Source organism: Mustela putorius, unplaced genomic scaffold (genome assembly GCF_011764305.1).
Source record: "Mustela putorius furo isolate JIRA1106 unplaced genomic scaffold, ASM1176430v1.1 tig00000179_pilon_pilon_pilon, whole genome shotgun sequence".
Taxonomy (NCBI): Eukaryota; Metazoa; Chordata; class Mammalia; order Carnivora; family Mustelidae; genus Mustela; species Mustela putorius.
This window is the reverse complement of record NW_025421305.1, coordinates 12916167-12942227: the sequence shown is the minus strand read 5'-3', so window position 1 is coordinate 12942227 and position 26061 is coordinate 12916167. Positions and strand designations below refer to the sequence as shown.

Sequence of the window (26061 nt, the reverse complement as noted above, 5' to 3'; positions counted from 1 at the left end):
CTACAGCAAAGCCAAAACTGTTCCTCTCTCCACTTAATGACTTTATCACGCACAGCCTTCCAGCAACATACGTGCCGCCCTGTCCAACTGTAGTAAAGAGTCTTTCTGACTACCTTGATAGACTACAACTAGTAAGCAAATAAAAAGAGCATCTTAAAAATCAGTAACATACCAACTCCATCAACTGTTTGAGCTGACCTATCTCTTCAGGCAGCGCTCCAAGTTTGTTGTTACTTGCGATTAAGACTTTCAGAGGCAGACCACACAGGCAGGCAGGCAGGGCAGACAGCTGATTTCGACTGCAAAGACAATACCAGAACACAGGTGAACATACGGGCCACGTCATGCTGTTTCTGAATGTGAGTCAGCAAGAAGAAAGGAGTGATCCAAGAAGACATTTTACAAATATAAAAGGTCCAATAAAGTTTCTGCATGTGTCATAAATCCCAAATACAGAAGATAATAAAGTATATTTCTAAGAAAGAAAGACAGGGGCGCCTGGGAGGTTGGGCGTCCAACTCCGGATTTCAGCTCCGGTCCTGATCTCACGGTCCTGGAATGGAGTTCAGCGGGCAGTCTGCTTTTCTTTCTCCCTCTCCCTCTGCCCCCTGCCCAACTCTTGCACATACTCTAAATAAATAAATAAATAAAATCTATATTTAACAGAAAGAAAGAAAGAAAGGCAGGCAGGCATAGGCAGTTCTGTGGGAAACAATTTTTTCCGGCACCAGGAAAGCCCTTGCAGAAGCTGAGTCCTTGGCCAGCCAAGAGGCAGACGGGCATCACGCCCTGTGCCACCAATAGCAACAGGAAGCTGGTGCCAACTGTTCTCTTCTGACAATGTGAGCAGGAAACTCAGCAAGATCCAAGTACCATGAAGGCATCCTCCCGTCCGTGTTAGTAGTGATGGGGAAGGTCACTGTGCTGCAAGTTATAAAAGACCTCTAGCCTGATTTCCAACATTTTGACTCTGCTTCCTTTTGCTAACACAAGAGCCACTGTGGTTAAGGTCTATTTGGATGTCTGCAAGGGAGCTAATTAAGAGAAGAAAAACACTGGGGTGCCTAGGTGGCTCAGTCAGTTAAGTGTCTGCCTTTGGCTCAGGTCATGGGTCACGGTCCTGAGATAGAGCCCCACACGGCCCTCTCTGCTCAGTGGGGGGCTCCCTCTCTATCTACCCCTCCCCCAGCTCATGCTCCCTCATGCTTGCTCTCTCTCTCTCTCTTTAAATATTTTAAAAAATAAAAGAAAAAAATAAAGTTGGCCTTCTGCCAAAACGAAAGCTAGGGCCTCGAGGGGTTCAGTTTCACAGAGTACCCAGAAACTGCTCACATTCAGTTTCACAAAGGACCCAAAAGTCTGGCTCCAGGTCTCACTTCTGCTTTGCAGGACGAGGTTTTCTACCGAGAAGTGTCTGAACTTCCTAACCTCCTATCATCAATGCCTCGTTTTTCTGAGAAATGGGAAAATAATGGGTAAGTGAAATCCATGAACCATTTTATGTATGTCAGTCATTTATTTCAACCTCCTTTCCCACAAAAAGCCATCAAGTAAGGAGACAGAAGGTTTTTAGTTTCCCTGCCTTTCTTTCCCTGGCATTCTGCTGATGAAGCCAATGACCAGGCTGTGAAATATCTAAAAATCTGTGTGTCGAGTTACTACAACTATTTAGAACTTGTTTTGTGTGTATGTGTGCACGTGCACGAAGCTTCCAAGGCTGTGGTACAGTGTGCATGTATTTATGGACACACATAAATCAGTGTGGGAGAGAGGAAGGGACAGACAGCCTGAAAACACACCAGTGTTATTAGTAATCCTTCAAGGGGGATTAGGTACAATGAGGGTCTTTTTATTTTCTTCCTTATACTTTGCTGAATTTTCCAAAATTCCTACAAAGTGCTTTCATAATTGAAATAAATATCACGGGGCACCTGGCTAGCTCAGTCTGCTGCAAGTCCAACTCTTGGTTTAAGCCCAGGTCATGACCTCAGGTTTGTGGGATGGAGCCCTGCATCAGGCTCAGTGTTCAATGGGGAGTCTGCTTCTCTTCCTCTGTAACCCCTCACTTGCGTGCTCCCTCTTGCGAGCTCTCTCTCTCTAAAATAAATAAATCTTAAAAAAGAAATAAATATCACTATAAAAAGATAAACTTCATCTGCATACTGGTTACATGGGGGTTTCTATTTATGAAAATTCATTGAGATGTATAATTATGAACTATGTACTTTTCTGTATGTATTATATTTCAGTTGAAGGTTTTAATCCCCTACTCCCCCATATAAGAAGGTAGGAATCATATGGCTAAATAAAGGACATTTCTAGCTGATGGGCTGAGAAGAAGCAGGTGTTATCCCCTGGAAAGAACCTTTCTAGTGACGTGTGGGTGGCACAGTTGGTTAAGGCTGCCTTCAGCTCAGGTCATGATCCCAGGGTCCTGGCAACGAGTTCCACATTGGGCTTCTTGCTCAGCGGGGAGTCTGCTTCAACCTCTCCCTCTGCCCTTCCACCCTCACTCACGTTCTCTCTCTCTCTCTCAAATAAATAATAAAATCTTAAAAACAAAACAAAACAAAACAAAAAAAAACCTTTCTCATGTGGGTACTCCCCTGTAACTCCCCTGATATCTCTCCTGTTCCAGGTACTCAATGCCTGGGTAATAGAGTTTATCAAGAAAAGACATAGTCAACCTTCCCTCCATTGCTGAGATCTGCAAATAAAGAGATTTCCAGAAAGGAGCGGGAAGGAGAGAGGTTTCTCTAAGAGGGTCCAGCAGAGGGAGGGAGGAGATTGAAAGCCATCTGGGGGTGGAGGGGGGTTCTGGCACTGGAAGGACCAGCTGCCTCTTCACTTCCCCCTGGTTAGAGTGATAGGGAGAGTAAGGGGGTTGGACACACCGTGGCACTTTCTCCTGTCTCTGAGGGCAGCAGAAGGGCATCAAGGGCTACCAGCCTGTCCTCCAGCCTCTGACATCCACCCACAGGAGCCCAGTGGGGCTGCTCTGACTGGCTGACAGGGACTTCCTGGAGCGCTGATGGGAAAGCTTTCTCCAAGCTCCATAAACATCTCCTTTGACACTACCTCCGGAAAAGAGAACAAAGTTTATTGAAAGGAGGCAAGCAAATAATTTGGAATGTAATTCGTGGTTATAAAATATTTATTAATACATAATTTCCTAAAATGAGGATTGGTTACTTAAAATGTTAATAAGGTAATTTTTTTTTTTTAATTTTGGAGCCACATTTAAACTTCTTTTTGGAGAAAAGATAAGGAAAAAAGATTAATTGGTATTTTCAAAAATTTCTACATTCCTGTTTTCATAGAATTAACAATTGCAGTTGAACATTCTTCCTGTGTTTCTTTGCTTGGAAACTCAGATCTCAGCTACTCACAGTCTCACCATAATGCAGGGATCTCCTCAGATTAATAACAGATACTGAATGAGGAGAGCCACTTATCATACCATTTAAGCAATGCAATGAGGACTCTTCTCATTCAGAAGCACAGTATTTGAGATTACATGGGATTAGGCTCATGGGAATTCTAGGGTGGGTACTAATTTAAAATAAAATAACACTGAAGCATTTTAAATTTAAAATGTTAATATTAATTTTAAATGTAAGCATTTTAAGTTTAAGCATAATTAAATGTAAGCATGATTTCTTTGATGGGGGTTACAAGCTTTTTATGCTAAAAGTTGTTGATGGAGTAAGCTATTCATTTATGCCTCATGCTATACTATAGTTAGTCACCTGCAGATAAATCCAGACGCCAGAACTTTAGTTATAACACAGCACGCTACAGACCCAGGTCACATTTCTTCAATTTCATTGATCCAGTCTCTCAGGCTCAACTTCATATATTTTATCACAGGATGTTCCTATATGACTTGTAATTTCCCCGAAAGAAAAAGGAAATACACATGCACACAAAAACCCATTAGCTGTCCAGCAAGTATTTATAAAGGACAGGAGAAACTCCATTCCCTTTAATCCTCTACCCACTAAAGACCACATGGGTAGCCTGAGATTTTTCAAACCACTCATCTGGCAGCAATTTTTCTCAAGCAAATAATTGCCTCAGGCCTCAAACAACTGTCTTGCTCCCCACTTGTCTCCTGCTTGCCTCTCGGCTAAAAATGGGCCCTTTGCAGAAAGAATGTTTAAAATAAGGCTGTATACAATCTGATAAGGTAATGGTCAACATTTATTTTCAAATCTACCTTGCAAGCTCTATCTGAAAGCAAAATCTAAAAAAAAAAAAAATTTTTAACTCCCTCAGTACAAAGGATTAAGTTAGTGGGGGAAACAGGGCCACTCATTCAGAAGCAGAAATTACAGATTTGGTCGCAGCAGCCTGACTTTTCTTGCCCAGCATCTCTTCTCACTGCCCCTGCCCAGTCTGTGAAGACGATGATGGCACAGGGAGTGAGGTGGAGAGGCGGAGAGGCGGTAGGTCTTTACTGGGCCGTGTTTACTGCTGACGCTTCCTCTTCCATCCTTCTCAATCGAATGACTCCCTATTAGATTTATTGGTCTATTTCCTCACGTCAAGATGAAACAAGGCAACTCAAACATAATTTGAACACTTTTGATAGCTTTAGTTTACAGGATAAATTTCTCTTGGCTTCAAGTATCCACTATCCCGAACTTAACATAATTCTTAAACTAAAGAATGTGCAAACCATCTCACTTCTGTACGGTTTTACTGCTAGAGAGTCTTAATTTAATGTGTTTTGACTATGACACTTATTAATATCCATGTTTTTAGACTTAATGGTGGTATTTAACCTTATTTATTATTGGTTTATCAGTAAGTTATTTTCCCCTAACATATGTGATGATAAAAAAAAAAATACAATAGGGGCACCTGGGTGGCTCAGTTGTTGAGCATCTGCCTTTGGCTTGGGTCATGATCCCAGGGTCCTGGGATCAAGTACCACATTGGGCTCCCTGCTTAGAGGGATGCTTGCTTCTCCCATTAACCCTGCTTGTATTCCCTCTCTCACTGTGTCTCTCTCTGTCAAATAAGTAAATAAATAAATAAAAAGACTATATTCTTACATGTGATTTTATTATCAGGGTATCCTATATATATATTTTTTATTCTACTGGAATAATATATGGGTTCTTTTTAGTGTATGGGTTCACTTGATAATTGAGGGTAGGAAGACTTCCATAACAAAGTCACCCACTCAACTGGTGAAAAGGTCACCAGCTGTGGAATTAGAAGGCCTGGCTTCAAATCTCGTCACTGCCACAAACATTTGGTGTAGGTAAAACATTTAACTTCTCTGTTTTGTTGTCTTTAAACCATAGATGATAACGCTTATCTAACATGAGACATGAGAGTATGGAGGCAAAAGTGCTTGGCCCAACATTAAATCTCCACAACAAGACAAAATGATACCTGACCACTAACATGGCAAAAGCAGTGGGAGTGTGACCAAAAAAAAAGTGTATGTGTGCTTAGCTCCGTTTTATTTTATTTCCTAACTGCTAAAATGTCAACCACTTTTCAAATATGGTTTCACGTTGCATTCATTGAAAGCATAAACCCCTAAAACATAAAGATGATCACTCCGAGACGTGCAGGATAGGACCAGGCTGGGCTACACAACTTCAGCCTAAGAGAAACCAAGTGAACTACGACCACTCTGGAAACCCTAGACGAGCACCTACAAGCACTTGGATGACTTTCTCTTCCCCACCTTCTCCAAATGTCAAGTTCCTACTATTTATCTGGGAAAACATGAATATCCAGGGGTCACCATCTTCATTTACTGTTTGGTTTCTGAAGAGTAACTGAGATAATGGTGTGAAATAATAACCATCACAAGCCTAGCCGAAACCGTCCGAGCTCACACCTCAACAGCCCCAGAGAGATCAGGGCAGGTTTTGTGGTATGAACACTCCAGGCTCGCCTTCGGTGAATCTCAGCCGGGGTGGGGGTTTGGGGGAAGGAACAAACACGTATGCTGTAGCTATTGCTACTGTTTGTGCAAAGAGTTTCTCTGTGCGTGGTATGCGTCCTTTCAAAGGACATCTCACTTAATTTTGTGTTTATGGGTTGTTCTTTTTTGTTTGTTTTTGTTTTTTCTGCATACCCTGTTCACCTTTCATTCAAGGCAGAGTAACATTTTTATGGGTTTTTTTTCTCTTTTGCATATGACACTTGGCTGTTAATGGTCTTTATTACACATACACATCAGTGAACAATATCTATAGAGAACCATTTCCTTTTTCTTGCTGGCTCCATTCTGAAAAACCCACCATGGTAAAATGTCTCACCCTCTCTTCCCCTGGTGACAGAGTACTTCCCCTTCACGGCCTGTCCTCCCCTTGCGTTCCCGCCATCCGCAGATGCCCGAGACTCCTCCCAACAACCACCAGCACCTCGCTTCACATTGCCTGGGATCTCCTGGCAGACTTTAATGCTACAAACACAAAATTACATAACTATCACGTTCACCCTGTTTGACATGAGATCTGTAAAGCAGTCGTGCGATTGAGATTTCGGGCATGCATAACATGTGGGCAGCCACACTGAACCTGAACTTTGAAAGCACTTAGGCTGTCTGCAACTTGGGGGTGGCCATCACCAGTCTCAACTGCTTGAGACCAGCAACGCAGAATCATCCTTCTAAACCTGCATCGTGAACCAGCTGTTGAGCACTACATACCGATCCATTTCCCATTCTACATGTGTGAAGGCCAGGTCTGGAGAAGCAAAGCAGTCAGCTGCAGAAAGGAGAACCAAAAGAACAGCAAGAAGCAAAAAGGGAGTGTCTACAGCAGCTCAGAGTTCAGGCCAGTGGCTGCACCAGCCCTTCTGCTATGCCTTTGTGCGTGCATACCTGCACCATATTTGGCCACTGCAGCTGAAGCCGGTTCCCACAATAACAGCCTATCAGTCTCCTCCTGAGTATAAATAAAGCCTGGCTTAAAATACTCCGCTTTTTTATACTCTCCATGGCCGGCAACCACCACTGCCGATGTCTGTAATTAGATTTCAAAGTGTAATTATTGATAACTCGCCCCTTCTCAGTTACTTCCTGTCCTTTTTTTTTTTTTCTCAGAGCTCGTCATTTCTTAAAGGATGAGGCTCTAAAAACTGTGACCTCAAATTTCCTCTTTAATATTTTATTATGCCCTCCCTTCACTCTAAAATGGAGCTAAGTGTTCTAAATCACGGAAGCTCTGGATATTCAAAGAGAAAGCAGTATCAGATGCCAGCCAAGAATAATAACGGTCAAACACCTTCAGAGGAAAGAATGTAGACTTGGGGTTTTAAGTATTAAGACTATTGGGGCACCTGGATGGCTCATTTTGGTTAAACATCCAACTCTTAATCTCACCTCAGGTCTTGATCTCAGGGCTATGAGTTCAAGTCCTGAATTGGGGCTATTTAAAAAATAATAATATAAACAAAATAAAAAGTATTAAGACTGTAGAAGCATAAGCCCTATGTATTGAAAAACACCACTCTGCAAAACACCATTGCTGGTACCTAGGGAAACCACCACTAAATGGCTAAGAAAAATGTCTTGGCACTGAGGATAATTCTCCCACTTTTTGGAGCCATGCTCCAAGTAGAATGGACACTAGCTTCCTATTACCAGGCAAAGATGCTTACCTTACCCACCTTCTCCTCCATGCAACTCCACCAAGCCAAATGTTACTCTGACATTTTTCCTCCACCCAAAAGGAAAGGGATATCCATACCAACTTAGAGGAGAACAGGCTGTCCAGATCAAGTTAGGCAGACGGACCCTCGAGTCCTAAGTGAATACAAAATATTCTACCCAGGGACTCTGAGGGAATACAAAATATTCATAGTAAGATTTAAGATGCCTGAACATTTTTGAACATTTTGTCTATCATTTAAAGACATACATCTCTCCATCTATTTCCAGGAATTTTTAAGTGCAGGTGGAATTAATTGTATGAATATTTCTATATACATCCTTCTTTTTTCCTACTTATTCTTCCAAGAAAATGAGTCTTCAGAGAGCTCCTGTCATGTAACTTGACTGCCTATAATAACACGGTTTCATTTAACTGTTCTAATACTTTTACAAATCAGCACCATATCCACATTACTAACAATACTAGAAAATCCACTTACTTTACTAGATCTTCTGCACTCTTTTTCTTAACCCATATGGCAATAGATGTGACATAGCACACTACAAAACCTGATTAGACAATTCCAGAAACATTTCTTGGGTAGTTATGACGTATAAAGCATTATGCTCGGCACTTAGACAACTATTATCCTTTAATGAGTGATTATTTCAACTATAGGGATGTGGCATTTCTACAACAAAATTTCAGTGCAGATAATTTAAAGACTCTTTCAGCTGTTTCAGACTTCTGGTCAAGGTCATTCTTTTCTTCATTATATAATATTGAGCTCTCAGAACCTCTGGAAAAAAAATCCTCTCATCCCCTACAAAGAGTTCAATCCTATAAAAAAAAAGGGGGGGGGTAGGCTGGGAAAAGGAAAAGGCTCATAAGCACACATCACAAAATATTAACAATTGTGTGAGTACTGGTGTGAACGACTGATATATCGTTTGTGCTTTGCACTACTTAATTTTTTCTCAAAAAATCGTTAATTTTACTTGATAACTAATAAATAATAATAAACAAATATATATGTATATATATTTTAAAAGCACTAATTAAAAAATAAATCAGCTTGGATGCCAGCTCTGTGTAACACAATTTATGCTTTAGTGTTTCCTGGGCCCTTCTGTCTTCTACTTATATTTCATTTTTCCCTTCAATACATCTAGCCCATACAGATTACTGGGCCACTGAATATAACATTATGTAGGGAACATACCTTTTTTTAGTTATTTTTATTAACATATAATGTATTATTTGCCCCAGGGGTACAGGTCTGTGAATCGTCAGGCTTACACATTTTACAGCACTCACCATAGCATATATCCCCTGCAACGTCCATAATCCACTCCCCAGCAACCGTTATTTTCTTTTGTGAGATTAAGAGTCTCTTATGGTTTGTCTCCCTCCCGATCCCAAATGAAACATGATGGGATCACATTTTTTAACCTCATTCTCTTTAAGCATGAGGTCAGTTCTTAAAGGAATGAATGAGTGATAAAAATTCTTCTAAGTTAGTGTTTATAAACTGATGTTTTGGAAAGCACCACCCTGGGAGATGCTAATAGGGAGGCCTCTGTGTTGCTTGGAGATACACAGCGCAGATTAGTATAATACACGGTTTCATTTGTGTGTGTGTGTGTATGTGTGTGTTTAAGTATACCTATATCCAACAGAACATTTTTCCATAAAACATACTCTGAGGAAACGATGTTCTACTTATTCCTTAATTGATCCAATGGCATCACTGAGATTAGAAACAAACAACTTTTTTCTCCAATGGAGTCTGGCAGGTAACTTTTCTCCAGATCCTTTATTCTCTATTCATGAATAGACAAATTAATCATTGAGTAGAACGGATCAATTTTCTTATGTTATTTTCACATTCCTTTCTGCTTTGGCTTGCCAAATGGAGTATCAGAAAAACACTGCTTGATTTCATGAGGTTAAGGTAGATATGCTTAGATTAATAGATAACATAGTTCCACATTATCCAACCCTGAAAGTGATCCAAATCTTCTGGTTATTTTCTCACTGTTCAAAGAGATTATCTTATTCCATCTGTCCTCACAGTCCATCTGGTCCAGAGAATGGAAAGGTGTTCCAGGAAATGGCAAGAGATTAAAAAAAAAAAAAAAAGCCCCACAGACTCAACTGCTCACATCCCAATTATACCCTTTGTTGCCTAAACACTCAATCCCTTGAATGCTTCTAGATAAAGAACCACAAATATGCATTTATTCTTGATTAATTTATCTACTGCGGAAAAGTGCTATTTAGGACTATCACATATGCTGAAACTCTTGGCTACATTATTTTGTCAAGATTTCCCCTCCTTGAGCTCTGAGCACTAGCATTCCTTTCAGAATTAAGATAATACTATTAATAACATATTCTACAGTTTTCCAGCTATGATAGCATATGTTTTTTTTACTTTGAAAATGAAACCATGCATCTAAATTTGAATTGGGAAGCTGAGAAAAAAAAATACTGTCTCTTTTCTCAAAAGCAACTCTTATAAAAACTTTTGTATTTGCCCTGTTACTGTAATTGTCACTAACAAGCAAATAAGAACACCAAGAAAACCAAAGTAAAGCCCTGGCTTGACCCTTAGGCCTCCAGACTGCAGTCAAAATCTACTCACCTTTATAAAGTCCTAATTCCATCTGACCCTCAATTTAAGACACCAGGGAAGAAGGCATGGAGGATGTGATAAGACAGAAAAGGCAGGCAAAAAAAGTCAACAAAGTCAACAAAGAAAGGACTGAAGATTAAGAAATCAAACTCTCACGACACTTGGGTGGCTCAATGGGTTAAAGCCTCTGCCTTCAGCTCAGGTCATGATCCCAGGGTCCTGCGATGGAACCCTGAATCAGGCTCTTTGCTCAGTGGGGAGCCTGCTTCCCCCTGCCTTTCTGTCTACTTATGATCTCTGTCTGTCAAATAAATAAAACAAATATTAAAAAAAAAAAGTCAAACTCTCATAGGTTCCAGTTTCATGGATCAAAGGCTTTAAGACTTGTTCTCAACTCATTTTATAATAAAATAACTTAACTCATAGAAATTTAGTACCAAGTGAAAGTTTGTCTTTAGCCAACCAACAAAGTATACCATTTTAAGGATAAGAGAGTACATCAGATCTCAGTAATAAGCCAAAATACCGAGTTCTTGTGCTATACACTCCAATCACTGGGAGTCTTTTCAATTGAGGAGCCCACAGTACTACAATTTTTCCTGCTTTCAAAGAATTACTGTACTTCCACTCTCAATATGCTTAAATGCATTTTCATGTTTGACAACTACCTCAAATATAAAGAAATAAGAACTATATAAGATACTAAGAAAAGAAGAAGAATGAAAGATCGAAGTTAACTAATAGGGAATACCCAAAGAAGGCAGAAATAATAGAAAAATGGAGGAAGGGGCAATATGAAAGAAGACAATGACTAAAATTTTTCTAGGGTTGATGAAAGACACGAATCCTCAGACTCAGAGAGCAAAACAAAGTTTACAGCGAGGTAAACCAAAATAATATACCTGTACATATTATAGTCATAAATATAGAGCAATCAAAGATAAAAAGAAGGTATGGGGAGAAATCAAGAGGAAAAGCATGGAAAATGCTCTACAAGCCTAAAACATTTAACCTAGTAAAGGATTATTTTATAGCAAAACAGAGGTCAGAAAACACACTATATTTGAAATACAATAGAAAAGAACTGCAACTTAAAATTTTACACTAATACAACCTAAAATTTTATCCTAAGAATTGAACCTTCTTTCAAGAATGGGGGGAAAAGATAGTTCAGGAAAAGACTATACTTACCATAAGCATACCATCACTGAATAAACTTCTTAAGAATGCATGTTAAAAAGAAGGAGATTGAACCAAAAAACAGTGAGATGAAAAAGCAGAAAATCTGGTTAAAAACAAAAAACAAAAAACAAAAAACATATATATATATGTGTTTTTTGTTGTTTATATATATAAAACATATATATACACATATATAAATATATATACAAATATATATATACATATGTGTGTGTGTGTATATATATATATGTAAGTACAAATAAGTATCAGTTGACTCAATTCAAAGTAAAAAGCAAGATGGACCTAAAATATAGAATAAAAATAATACACAAGTTTGCGGAGGGACACTTGCAATATAAGCTTTCTATGAATATTATTACTTTAAGGAGGATGGAAGAGATATTTTTTACCTGCTACCTTCAGGCTTTTGTAAGTCAAATATTCATGGTAACAATTTACATAAGCAACCTTTCAATTCAAAGTCTAGAGATATAATGACTAACCTCTAAACCAGAGGAAGAAAAAAATTAGAATAAATAAAACTTGGAATAGTCAATAGAAGGGAGGAAAGGTCGGGGGGGAAAGGCAATAATAATCTTCATTAAAAAAAATACAAAATAAAAAGAAAAATGTAAATCCACATACATACATACCGAAACTAAGGTTGAAAGGTTGAAGATGAAAAAATATGTGCGAGCAAAAGCCTCAAAAGAAAGCTAAGACGTAAGTATTAATTTCATATACAATAGATGGTAAGTTAAAAAAAAAAAAAAAGCATTCTCAAGATAAAGTGAATCACTACGTAATGATAAAACCTGCAGTTTGCAAGAAAGACATATAATTTTGAACTTGGGCTCAAAATACTTGGCCTATAACTTGGTCTTAAAATACATAAAGAATTGATAGAATTACGGGGGGAAAAAGCAAATCTATAATCATCCTATTTTGCTTAAAGCACATCTCTCAGTAACAGATATATATGAAGCAGACAAAAGATGTTTTGGGGTAAAAAAGATGTGAGCTTCCAAATTAAAGCTATATTTAATGGCTTTACTGGAATCCACATTCAACACTTAGAAGGACATACATTCTTCTCAAGCACAGGCTATAACATACATCTCAATCAATGTAAAGAATCAACATCAAATAAAATAATCCCAAAATGCAATGCACTAATATTAAAAATCAATTTTAAAAGGTATCTTTAAAAATCAATTCTAACAAACTCATGAGTCAGAGAAATAATACTGAAAATTAGGGGCACCTGGGTGGCTCAGTTGTTAAGCATCTGCCTTCAGCTCAGGTCATGATCCCAGGGTCCTGGGATCAAGCCCCACATCTAGCCCCACATTGGGCTTCCTGCTGAGCAGGAAGCCTGCTTCTGCCTCCCCCACTCCCCCTGCTTGCGGTGTCTAATAAATAAATAAATGAAATCTTTTAAAAAAAAAATAATAATAATAAAAAATAAATAAAAGAATAATGAAAATTGTAAAAGTTTTAAGAGTGAGTTTAAGAATATGACATCTCACAACTTTAAGGAATGAGCTAAAGTGCTACACACAGGGAAATCCATAATCTTAAATGCTCCTATGAGGGAAAAAAAATAAACAGAGGTTAATGAATACACATCTCAAACTCCAGAAATCAGAAAAAGAACAAACATATAAGAAAACAGACAGATGGAAATGTGATAAAAATCGAAAACTAATAAAATAGAAAATAAAAACCTAAAAAAGTTGGTCACTAAAATTAAAAGTTGATCTGACAAAAATATACAAGTCAAAACAAACTTTTAATTTAATTAACTTAATTTAATTTAATAAGGGAAATAAAGGAATAATAAATAATAAAGGAAATAATAATAATAATAATAATAAATAATAAAGGAAAACAAAATTCACAGCACCAGGAATTAGGAAGGCAAACCAACTACAGATACAGTAGAAATTTTTTAAAATTTAAAAAAGCCCTTGTTATTTAAATATTTAGGTTGGTCTCCTGGACAATTCTCTAACAACTATTTTTAAGACTATGAAACTCTCCCAAAGGGCAAGGAATACAATAAGGCAGCATTAATGTTAGACAAGGTAACAAAAGTGAAAATGCCAGGCAAACTATAAATGCCACAGAAATAAATTCCACCAATTTCTACTACTCTTATGTATGAACTGGTGTGGCTGGGGGATAAATCACTTTCCTGTTTCCCACCGAAAGTAAAGGGTTGTTGAAGGACCCAAATACGACGGAGTACCAGCTAAATCCTCTTTGGCTATTAAGAGATGATGATGGGGCACCTGGGTGGCTCAGTTGGTTAAGCAACTGCCTTCGGCTCAGGTAATGATCTTGGGAGTCCCAGGATCAAGTCCCACATCAGGCCCTCTGCTCATTAGGTAGCCGGCTTCTCCCTCTGCCCCTCACCTCTTTCATGCGCTCTCTCTCTCTCTCAAATAAATGAAATCTTAAAAAAAAAAAAAAAATGAGATGATAATGATGATGGAAATCCACACCCTCCTTGTTGTGTATACACTCCTTTTCTCATTCCCTCTTCTTGATGATAGTACTTGTTATAAGACCTGGCAAGCTGCAGCATTCTTAGAGGAAATAGAATAAGTTGATTGCTGATGGAATGGCAATGTTTCAAAGGGTCTTCATCTGTCTAGTTAGAAAAATAAATGTAACTTGCATCTTGCTCCTTTGGGCTTACAGAAAAAACTCTGAGAATTACTATAAACAAAACATCTGTATAGTCAATTAGGAGTAGGTATTTACCCCATTTTTGGAGGGAAAATCTACAGCACAAAGATTTTAAGTGCTCCACTAAGATCAGAAATAGACCTAAAAAAAAAAAAAAACAACACATTCTGACAGTGCTCTAGCCATCAAAGCCATAATGTCCCTTTTGTGTCTCTCTGTTCCTCTGTTTAATACAAACACTGATCTTAAACAACATCTGTGATCAGGTGACATGTATAATGGAAAAATCCTCTTTGGAAGTCTTGCCAAGTATGAACTCTACTAAAAGGAATGGGATCTGGTAAGAAATATCCTACTATTAACTCATTCACGTTTAGCAAAACCCATCAACTACCAATGCCAATGTACATAATTTTATAGGCACTGCAAAATGTAAATTTTTAGGGACAACTGTCTCTAGGTTCTGCCTTGAGAACAAATGCTCAGTGAGCACACTAGAAAAAACAAGGCTTAACACACACTGCTGCTTGTGCAACCAATTACCCAGTGGTCACTTCCAACTACAGCATTCTACAAAAAAATTTTTCAAATTTTAAGATGATGCTTCCAAATTCCAACATGGTTCACTATGTTTTGGAATCTTCCTTCTGATCTGTCATTTCACAGAACACAACCTAGCTACCCCAGACCAGTTCCAAAATATATCATTTTTCCTTTGAAAATACAGTAAGTTCTTCATAAAAGGATTTGGAATAGAAGTTTGTCTTGAATTGAACAAAACGGGTAGGAAGACACCGTCAATTTTCTCAGTTTCTAGAAAGAGTAAGTGCTATCTCACAATTGAGACCTTCAGAAATATCAGTGCAAGAAGAGGTGCGTTTCTTGGGGATAAAACTAAAATTCTTAAGAACAAAGAAAATCAATTTTTAGTTTACAACAAATACATAAAATCTGTGCTTTCTGAGACAACTCATATGCTAGGTGCTCCTCTGATCTTTCAAATAGCAAGATGTCCTTAGGATTAAAGACTATTTCTCAGAAATGACCCCCCCCCCAAAGGAATGTGGGGATACAGGTTACATGGCGATCAGGAACTTGGCTCTTTCTGCACATTGTTTAGCAGCCAAAAAGGATGCCAGGCTTCAGAAAAAGCATCCAAACCAGATTCCTTTTATGGTGTGATAACATTTTGTTCAATAGGCTGCCATTTTCTTTATAGGCAATGCCTCAGAAACTACTCCTAGAGACAGGAGCTCCTTTGTACTTTTTTTTTTAATTTTATTTATTCATTTGAGAGAGAGAGAGAGAGTGCAGGGGGAGGAGCAGTGGGAGAGAGGCAAGCAGACTCCGTGCTGAGCACAGAGCCCAAAACGGGGCTCGATCTTAAGAACCTGAGATCATGATCTGAGTGGAAACCAAGAGTCAGACGCTTAACAGACTGAGCCACCCACGCTCCCCAGGGGCTTCTAATGAAGAACCCAGCTCCTGTGCTGTGTGTTTCACTGTCAGGAACTAAAACCACTCACCAAGAGTTCTAAAAGTAGTATGATCAAAGGCAGTAAAGAACTTTCATTTTTTAGCTGCTTCTATTCCTGAACCTCTCCGAGACCTAACTTTTCAAAAGCTGAAGTCCTTATTCTAAGACTCATCGCACCTCTCTGGTCCTAGCCAAGAGTTTTGCTGCCTTGGGTTGTTCTATTTTCCCAAGGTACCTTTTCTTCATGGGTCTCATCATCAACAACCTCTCCAGCACCTTAAAATAGATTTTAAACTTTGTAATACAGCTTTCCTGTAGCGCTCGGGTTCCAAGTGTTTGTTCCTATGTAGGAATAGGTCTTGCTTAATCATTTTTATTGTTCTTGGCCACATTTCTGGGATTAAGACACTTTACAACAGGAAGAAACACAGTGGCACCTACACTAAACACACATAACCTTTTGTTGTGAATACCAAGACGCAAAGATTAAAAGCCCAGAGCCTTCAAACTCAGGCTACGTAAACAGCAATAAATTAGTGTTTTCCATGAATCTGATATTCCTACCGTGTGGGAACACACCGAAGTGTTTTTCACAGCAAAGGGTTTTATTTTCCAAGTGTTAATGAAACCCATCTCTGGTCTAAGACAGGACTTGGGTTTCTGGCACTAAGTAGCCATCTGACATTTAAAGATAGCATCTGTGAGAGATCCGACCAGCCGAGAAGCCGTATAGGCAGGGGCATATCACCACCACTACCATCAGCTTCATTGTCATCGGTATCATCGCGACCATCAAATACTTCTGGTTATTTACCCCACCGGAATACCCACTATCGATTCACAGTAGCATTACACAGCATCCCACCTGCTTTGAAACCTACAAAACTAGCAATTCCCACATATGACTTATTAAAAAAGAGAAAAGACTAAAAATACAGCAAGACCATGCTTAATTTTTTTTTTAAGATTTTATTTATTTATTTGTCAGAGAGAGAGGGAGAGAGAACAAGCACAGGCAGACAGAGAGGCAGGCAGAGTCAGAGGGAGAAGCAGGCTCCCTGCCGAGCAAGGAGCCCGATGTGGGACTCGATCCCAGGACGCTGGGATCACGACCTGAGCCGAAGGCAGCCGCTTAACCAACTGAGCCACCCAGGCGTCCCAACCATGCTTAATTTTAAGTGTAGAAATATGAAATCGGGGGGCACCTGGGTGGCTCAGTGGGTTAAACCCTCTGCTTTCGGCTCAGGTCATGATCCAGGGTCTTGGGATTGAGCCCTGCATCAGGCTCACTGCTCAGCAGGGAGCCTGCTTCCTCCTCTCTCTCTGCCTGCCTCTCTGCCTACTTGTGATCTCTGTCAAATAAATAAATAAAATCTTAAAAAAATAAAAAGAAAGAAAGAAATATGAAATCTGTGAACATTTGAAAAGCAGTTTCTCTGCATTACTTTATCCCACAGTTCTTTATTTGTAGTTAATAAAACAAGAGGAAAAACCCTAAGTACCACAAAAGAGAAAGTATTTCCAGGTACTTATTTATAAAACCTAATGAACTTGCCTATTTGTTAAAGCTGTTTCAGAACATGCTATGGTTGATTCAGTCTACCTTAAGTGTATGCCTAAAAGCAATTTCATTTTTCTTTAATTTTTTGAAACTTATACAGATTTTCTCTGATTCATCTAAATTGGTGATAATGCCATGATTTGATGATATGCTTCTGTCTAGAAAATAAGCTCCTTTCCTTGGCAGAGTATGCAACTTATCACAAAAAAAAAAAAAAAAAAAAAAAAAAAAACCAAAACCAAAACCAAAACTAAAAAGCCAAAAAAACCCCCAAAACCTGCACTGAAGACAACCCGGTAATTCGTCTATGAGTTAGTATGTCTGCAGCATCCTGAGTCCCTCTGCTTCCTTTTCAAGTAAACCGATGGGCAGTCTACCACGCGCCTCCACCATACCCAAGAAGAAATACATATTATTTCACTGACTTAATTCTTATAACAGGCAGAAAAGACCTGAAAAGGCCGTAATACCCGGTCCTGGATATCGTGGAGGGGACATGTATCACGATCACACACAAGGACAATATTCTACATGTCCCCCGGTCAGCAGCTGGAGGGTGGCTGGAAGTGGGGGAGTAGTTTGAGACAGAAAGAACTCACAAAGACACCACTATCACGTGAATAACACTGCTCAGCATCTTAGAAGAGTTAACAATTTTGTTAGATGCCACTGGTATTTTCTAGACATTTATTACATACCTGCAAATAAGCAGATGTGACAGCCGTCTACTATTTTATAAGCAATAATGGATCCTTTAGACAAATAAAACATCCCACTTCAAATCACTATCAAACAGAGAAATAACTCAGTTCCAAGGGTCCAATTCTCAGAAGACATGTTCCCACCAAACCTATAAGTCAGGAGTTAAAGGTTTTACAGCTGAACAAGATGCCATCTTCGTGGTCACTTCAAAGCTTGCCCTTTGTTATTATTTTATGTTACACATTTATATTCATGAAATAAACTCAAAAGAGGTATCAAAAATAATTGTGTGTGTGTGTGTGTGTGTGTGTGTATATAACTTGTCTTTGAAAGAGTTTAGAGGATATACACATGCCTGCCTGCCTGCCTTCCTTCTTTTTAGGAAGAGAGAGAGAGAGTATATGAGCAGTGAGGGGGACAGAAGGAGAGGGAGAGAGAAAATCGTAAGGAGGCCCTAGGCCTAGTATGGAGCCCTTCAAGGAGCTCAATCTCATGACCCAGAGATCATGATCTGAACCAAAATCAAGATTTAGTTGCTTAGCTGACTGAGCTACCCAGACACCCCAAGGATGTCCATACATTTTTCATATACCCTGACAGAACTCCTCTGAAAAGAAAGAGATAACATATTTTTAAATTTTCTCCAGGTAGTTATCAATTCCTTTGAAGAGTCAGGATTCAACAATACAGAATATGTCTTAAAGCACAGTAATATTAAAGTAGAGATGTGAGCAAAGAAAACACAGAATAAAAGTGACCTATATAAAGGGAAGGAAAGATAGAGGCAAACAAGGAATTAAACAGAAAACACTGCTTAAAGAGCTTCAACAGAAAAAAACAAAGAAAAAAGCTTCAACAGTCCCTTTATCTATTTCTTCTTCCTATCACCTAGGAATTCACCAAAAATTGTTTACAATATACCTACACGGTTCCTCTTCAGCATCCTCAGTCCCAATGGCTCACTCTGTTCTTGCACTAAAGGACCCTGAAACCCACACATCAATATATCCTTCCTACCATCTGAAGACAGCAGTATTATTCCACTCTCGACAGAGCCCAACGTGAAAATCATCACACCAATACCAATCATATTAGTGCTTTTAAAGCATAATATAAATTTTAAGATTAGATTACCTCATGTTTGTAGAATTTTATAGTTCGTATCATACCAGAAGAGAGATCTCATCGATACCCAGCAGCTTCTCATTGTGTATGGACTTGGTATAACAGTACAAACTTACATCTCCCCACGTGTTGCATGTAGGACTACTGGAGGTGAAAAGCGTCACAGCAGGACAGACCTAGGTAATTAAACACATGCACAACTGCAAGTGCTCTTGGGATACTGCCTCTATGCAGATTTTGAATTAGAGGGCAGATGATTCAGGGAAATAGTGAACCAAACCCGATAGACACCACTCCATTGGCTCCATCAGTTAACTCCAAGGTAATGAACATTGTGCTGTTGTAGAAATAATTTAGATTATCTTATTCAGGGAAACTCAAAAGGGTCAGATGAACTAGAAACCTGGAGAAGTAGAAGGTAGTTCTATAAGCCTCTAGGCTATGCTAATAGTAACTTACATCCTATTCACTAACCCACTTCAAAACATGACTAGGATTGTTTTTTCACTCCCAAGAAGGATATGCACACCTAATGAAGCACTGTGGAAATCCATTTTTGACTGCAAAGAACTCCAGAGAAGACCCCAACTCTCCGTGGCCAACCATAAGCCAACCAACAAACCAGAAAAAAAAAAAAGAAAAAGGACATTATTACCATAAGTTAATGGCTCTATTTCGTTCATTGGGAATTTGGCATGTTTGGCATGTTTGTGACACTACACCAGCCCTGCTAATCAGGTGCTGCTCTTCCCACACCAAGATCATGTCACTGACATGGGGAGAGGTTTTGCTCTAGCTTGAACTCTGGAACCTTGCATTTGTAATAGAGATAGATTTGATTTAACAGTTCCTATTTCTCTCCTGACATCCTGTGTGAGTCAAAGATTTAGGAGACAAGGAACCAAAATCTGTCCAGAGCAACAGACAGTTACAGCACAAAGTCTAAAACCTGGGTCTTATGAAAGTTGATTTTCTTAACTTCAGGGCTGCTCAGGGGAGTTAATATGTTACACCGTGCGTGCATAATTAGGGAATCAGTACAGTCCACTGGTCTGTCCTCAGCAAATGCTGACCTAATTGAAGGGGGTCAAAGACCGCAAACTTCGTATCTTGCTGCAATTGGTCAGTGCTCTTGAATTTTCCCAAGTGGCCAAAAGGGAACAGGCTCAGACAGTACTAAGTAGCAAATCCAAAGGTACAAAAACTCCCAAAGACCAGCAGGGCCCCAATCTGTCACAACCCTCAAGTTCTTTCCTCCCGTCCTTTAGCCCTCCACCTCCAAAAACTACACCAATACATGAGACAATATACCAAGCACCAAAAAACCCAAAAAGTATAAATGATACCACATAAATTACCCTAAAAAAAAATAAAAATATCTTGCCATACTGATATTCAGAGAAGTCTAGCACCGAAAACAATATTAATAGCCCTACTAATTTATTATGACAGGTAGTTCTTAAATAATCTTAAATAATAATCTTAAATAAATAATCTTAAATAATCAAAGGGTGATCAGGATTTGCAAAAAGAAAAAAAAATTTATAGAAATGAAAGCACAGTTAATTGCGGTTTTGTTCACTGAATTTGATTACAATCCTTAGAAGTCAACCTACCTCAAGTTTAAGTAGGTCAGCATCTGCAGATTAATGATGGCCTCAGGAATGACTCTGATGCAATTATGATACAGATTAAGAATTTCCAGTGATACGAAATGGCACAATTCCATTGGGACTTCGACCAGTCTGTTTTTAGATAAATCTGTGAGAAAAGGAAAGAGTATTTTGTCAATAAATCTTCAACATGACCCAGTACAATTACCCACTACAAATACTTTTTTTTCTTAACATGTTTTAAAATAAGCATAATCTAAATGTAGATGAGCATTTTCATTCCTTGTAGCTCTGTTACTCCAGGGCTGATTTCTTTTTCCTGGCATATTACCCAATTCATATGGGAAAGCAAAAATATTGCTAAAACAGTTTTATCTCTATATTAATTTGTAAATACAGGCCAGATATAGAAGAGTAACTGAATCAATATTTACTTTCCATTCTATCTAAAAATTATTTCAAAGTCATTCTCCCCTAGGCAAGAATGAAAACTGTATCCTTCAATCTTCTCTGAATACATATCTTTACCATAATATTTATTTAATTCAATTTTGCTTTCATAACATATGTTGTCTCTTGGGACATTATATCCTCTGCAAACACACACATAGTAGATACTAAATAAATATTGCATTCACTGGAATAACTGAGAACCTACAATGAACAAACCCAAGACAGATCAACTGTGTCTCTCTTAAGGATAGGCAATGTGCCGGCCACATGACCAGCCATAAAACTAGGCTCCCTTCCTCAAGTGTACCAAAGACCGTAATAATGGAGGTCTACAGAGCAGTGTAAGCAAACATTATGGTTTACAATACCACCATCTCAACAATAAAAAATGGAACAGTCCTTAATGTCTAGATCTAGGAATGGCAGACATAACTGTCAAATACCATAGAACACCAATCATGAGAAAAGAGCTACCACTGTCAAAAACAATAAGTCAACATTACTGATATCACCCTTCATCAGGAGGGACTCAATCAGTATGACCAGATGTTTATTAAGTATCATGTCATATATACTTAAGGAATCACACTCTTTAAAAAAAAAAAAAATTAAATAGGTGAATACAATAATGAAATAGAAGTCCAAGGGCTATCCTCCTGACTACTCTTCTGAGAAATAAATACATAAATAAACAAGGACAGACCTAGATGGCTTCAGAGGTGAATTCTAAGCAGGTTTAAAGGGACAATTCTGATAAAATGTAAACTATTCCACACAAAGTAAAAGAAGGAAAGTTTCTAAATACTTATTTAAACAGTAAGGTATAATATTGATATCAACACCTAACAAAGAAAATACATAAAAAGAAACCACTTAGGCATCTCCCTTCTATATAAATACTTATGTAAATCCTAAATTTAAAAATTAGCAAATGGAATTGAGCAGTATATGAAAAGATAAACATACTATGAGTATGAGGTGAAGGCAGATGCTTAACTCCCTGAGCTACCAGCTGCCCCTAAATGATTAACTTCAAAAAGTGAAGCCATCACAGCACAGGGACAATGCGTGGGAAGTTTGCGTTTATGATCTTAGAACAGAGAAAGTCTTCCTATGAATGGCATAGTGCAAGACTGATAAATTCAACACATTAAAACAGAACTTACAACATTCTAAAACCAACAAAACTCCACCAAAAACATACATGACAATCAAGGAACGAGGGGCAGGTGGGCAGTCCTACAGTTCATAAGCCCAACAGGTTAATTTTTTATACAGTCAATGATAAGAAGTCTGAAATGCAGGGGGAAAAAAAGGACAGAAGGAAGCAAGGAAGGTGAGAGAGGAAGGAAGGGAGGGCACGGAGGAAGGAAGGAAGGAAGGAAGGAGGAAGGAAGGAAGAAGGAAGGAAGAAGGAAGGAAAAAGAATGGATGGCTCACAGAAAAGGAAATAGAAACGGCTCTTATGCATATGAAAAAACGATCAACCTTACTCACATTAGAGCAATGAAAATCACAGCGACATGGGAGAATACTTTTCACCCATTAGACTAGTATCAAAAACTTTGGTGAAGGGCACCTGGGTGGCTCAGTTATTAAGTATCTGCCTTTGGCTCAGTCCATGATCAAGTCCTGGGATCAAGCCTCGCATTGGGCTCCCTGCTCAGCAGGAAGCCTGCTTCTCCCTCTCCCCCTGCTTGTGTTCCCTCCCTGGCTGTCTCTCCCTCTGTCAAATAAATAAATAAAATCTTTTTAAAAAAAAGAAAAGTTGTTTTTTTTTTTTTAAGATTTTGTTTATTTATTTGACAGACAGAGATCACAAGTAGGCAGAGAGGCAAGCAGAGGGGGGGGGGCAGGGCAGGGAAGCAGGCTCCCTGCTGAGCAGAGAGGCCGAAGCAGGGCTTGATCCCAGGACCCTGGGATCATGACCTGAGCCGAAGGCAGAGGCTTTAACCGACTAAGCCACCCAGGCACCCCCCCATTGATGAACACATTATAATGCTGGGGAAATGGTGATGAAATGAAGAACATGTTAGCAATATCAATCAAAATTACAAATGTACATATTTCATTCAACCTAGGAATCCTTCTCATCTACAGATAAACTCATATGTACAACTGACATATTTCTTAACGTGGTTTGAAAGAGCAAAAGATAGGGAGCAAGTTAAACATCAGTGGAGGTCTGATTATATATTAATATGGTATTAATAAATATAAATAAAACTAAAATTAAATCAATAAATAAATACTAGCATAATATTAATATTTCATGTGGTAGAATGTAATATTAAGCACTATACTCCATAGTGCAGTGCTGATACAATGCAGTCATTAAAATGAACGAAGCAGCTTTATGTGTGCTGATCTGGTACAATCTCCCAGACATGTTATAAATTTCTTTTAAAAGCCTGGCATAGAACCAAGTATTTAGTATTTGTATTTTTAAATGAATATTTGCAGAGTTGTAAATAGATATGGAAATATAAATAAATTATCTGTAGAAGCTGCAAAAGGAACTGGTAGAAGTGGTCGTTTCTGGAGAGAGGGTTTCTTGCACAGAGGAGGGGCGTTGGAGGGAGAGCCCCCCACTGTACATCCTGCTGTACCTTTAGAAATGTGAATGCATCACTTACTTGATTTTGCATACAGAAACGGATTCAATATATAATAGGTACATGTGTTATATATATTACATATAAACACATATGTGCATATACACGCAGATACATGCACACACATAAACATATTCTCTACACACAGAATTTTGTTTCATTTGAAAAGAGAGCGAAGAAGCCAGAGCAAACCGTGAAGTCCCATGCTCTTACTGAAGGGAATACAGAGACAAACATTTCGTGAATGTTTAGAACCTCAATGGAAAACAATTTCACAAGCCTCTTGCATTCTTTCTTCCTGAAACTCTATTAGACAGGGCAATCTGCGTGTGCTACAATGCTGGAAATCTGCCCAGAAAACTTTTATGGGCTGTTTCCTTTAGGTTAGACTCAAAGAAAAAATTTTACGGAGGTTCCAGTTTACATTCAAACTTGACTTTCCTGAGAACTGCGAGAACGAGACCATCAAGTTGAATGTTTCGATAACTGCTTTAAATAATAATAATGTTTTTATTAGTTTCAGTGTCACACTTTTTTTAAACAAAAGGATATAGGGGTTTTTGTAGAAATGCTGTCATGTAACTATAAACCTTTTAAAAGATCATGGGATAGCAAATCAACAATAGAAACCGCTCCAATCAGAGAGCAGAAGACCAGCTCTAAATTTACAACTGCTTGAGATGTTTGCGGAAGTTACTCAGCTTCCCGGGTCACTGTTCCTGAATAGGTAAAACCCGAGTACATGCAACTGGATCAATTTTAACATTCTTTTCAGATTTAAGATTTCTATGAATAAAAAGTATTCAGAATTCAAGTATTTTCTGTCAAAATAGTCAGAATCCAAGTGATTTTGTTTCCTCGTGATAATCAATAGCAGCGGTTGACAAAAAAAGTTATAAAGTACAAACCCACATAATAATTACTGGCCCATCTTTTTGACAAATATGTCCTTTCATTGTAAAATCTATATTCTTATCAGATACTCTAATTTTAAAAAGCACTCTATTTTCAAACTTGCAGACAATGCTCCATGGTCCACTTGGAGCCTGACATGGGGCTCGATCTCACGACCCGACCTGAAATCAAGAGTTGAGGACTTAACCAGCTGAGTCAGCCAGGTATCCCTCTAATCCTTGTTTTTTTTTTGTTTTTTTTTTTAAGATTTTATTTATTTATTTGAGAGAGAGACAGTGAGAGAGAGCATGAGCGAGGAGAGGGTCAGAGGGAGAAGCAGACTCCCCATGGAGCCGGGAGCCCCATGCGGGACTCGATCCCGGGACTCTGGGATCATGACCTGAGCCGAAGGCAGTCGTCCAACCAACTGAGCCACCCAGGCGTCCCAGTAATCCTTGTTTTTAACTTAGCTGTCCTCTATTTTTTCAGGAATCCTTTTCCTGAAAGGACTCTGGCTATTCATTATAAATGAAGTTACAAGCAATGGGCATCCGCCCTGCCTGAGCCTACTACATTGCTAGTCACATGAACAGAGCTCCATGTCCAACTGTGAGTGAGAATTTTCCCATGCACTGTGCTTCCTATCATCCTGCATTCGTGTTCCAGTTTCCACAAGAAAAGAGAAGAAATTGATTACAGAATCTGCACACAGCTCAGACTCTTTCAATGCCTAAATAAAAAACAGTTGCCTAAACCAGAATTGTTGAAGTTAAAACAAAGCTGAAAAATGGACCGAAAAAAAAAAAGAAAGAAAGAAGAGAAAAGAAAGAGAAAAGCTCTCCTTTCTTATTTAAGTTCATTAACCATATGATGGATTATTGACGTATTTATCAACATACACTCAGGAAGAGGTTTCTGGAGAAGTGAAAAACACAGAGACTTACTTTTAAGGAATTTATCATTTGAAAAATGAGATAAAGCAAACCCAGAATGAACTATAAGGTAAGATGTTCTACTTGTGCTGAAAAGGGAAAAGGTACATATAAGGAGCTGAAAGCCAGGTGGGCAAATCACATTACCATCCATTAGGCATGTCTTTTGTGCCACACACTGTATCTGGAGTTTTGCATCTGGTACCTCATTTAAACCACCCCAAGGAGCTGTGCCCCCACCATCTGAAGAAACTAGACTCAGAAAGCCTGCGTGACCTGCCCAGAGCCACAGAGATAAGCAGTTACACTCACACCTAAGGACATCTAACTATAGGACCTGACAGAGGTCCTCACGTGAGACCACTCTTTCTCCACAGAACAATGCCAGCAAGACCATGATGTGTCCCTCAGCAAGATTATTAGGAAGATAGGGCAATTAATCTTCACTGCATTTTTATTTGTCCAAAATACAGTCAAAAGAAAAGCAGCATGTTCTGTGTATAGACCCAGAGGGGAAGACAGTTATAAACACGATGTTCAAAAAATAAAG

The 26061-nt window shown here is 38.7% G+C and overlaps 1 protein-coding gene across 6 annotated transcripts in view; it reads right to left on the bottom strand.

Moving 5' to 3' along the window:
* Positions 1-26061, bottom strand: part of LRCH1 (leucine rich repeats and calponin homology domain containing 1) — a 196400-nt gene that overhangs the window by 78153 nt on the left and 92186 nt on the right. For all 6 annotated transcript variants that reach the window (XM_004759191.3, XM_004759192.3, XM_013059805.2 and 3 more), the window contains exons 2-3: positions 20621-20765; positions 173-299 (exon numbers count right to left, since the gene is read on the bottom strand). In XM_004759191.3, the coding sequence (XP_004759248.1) occupies positions 173-299; positions 20621-20765 (272 nt within the window). The remainder of the gene's footprint in view (positions 1-172; positions 300-20620; positions 20766-26061) is intronic.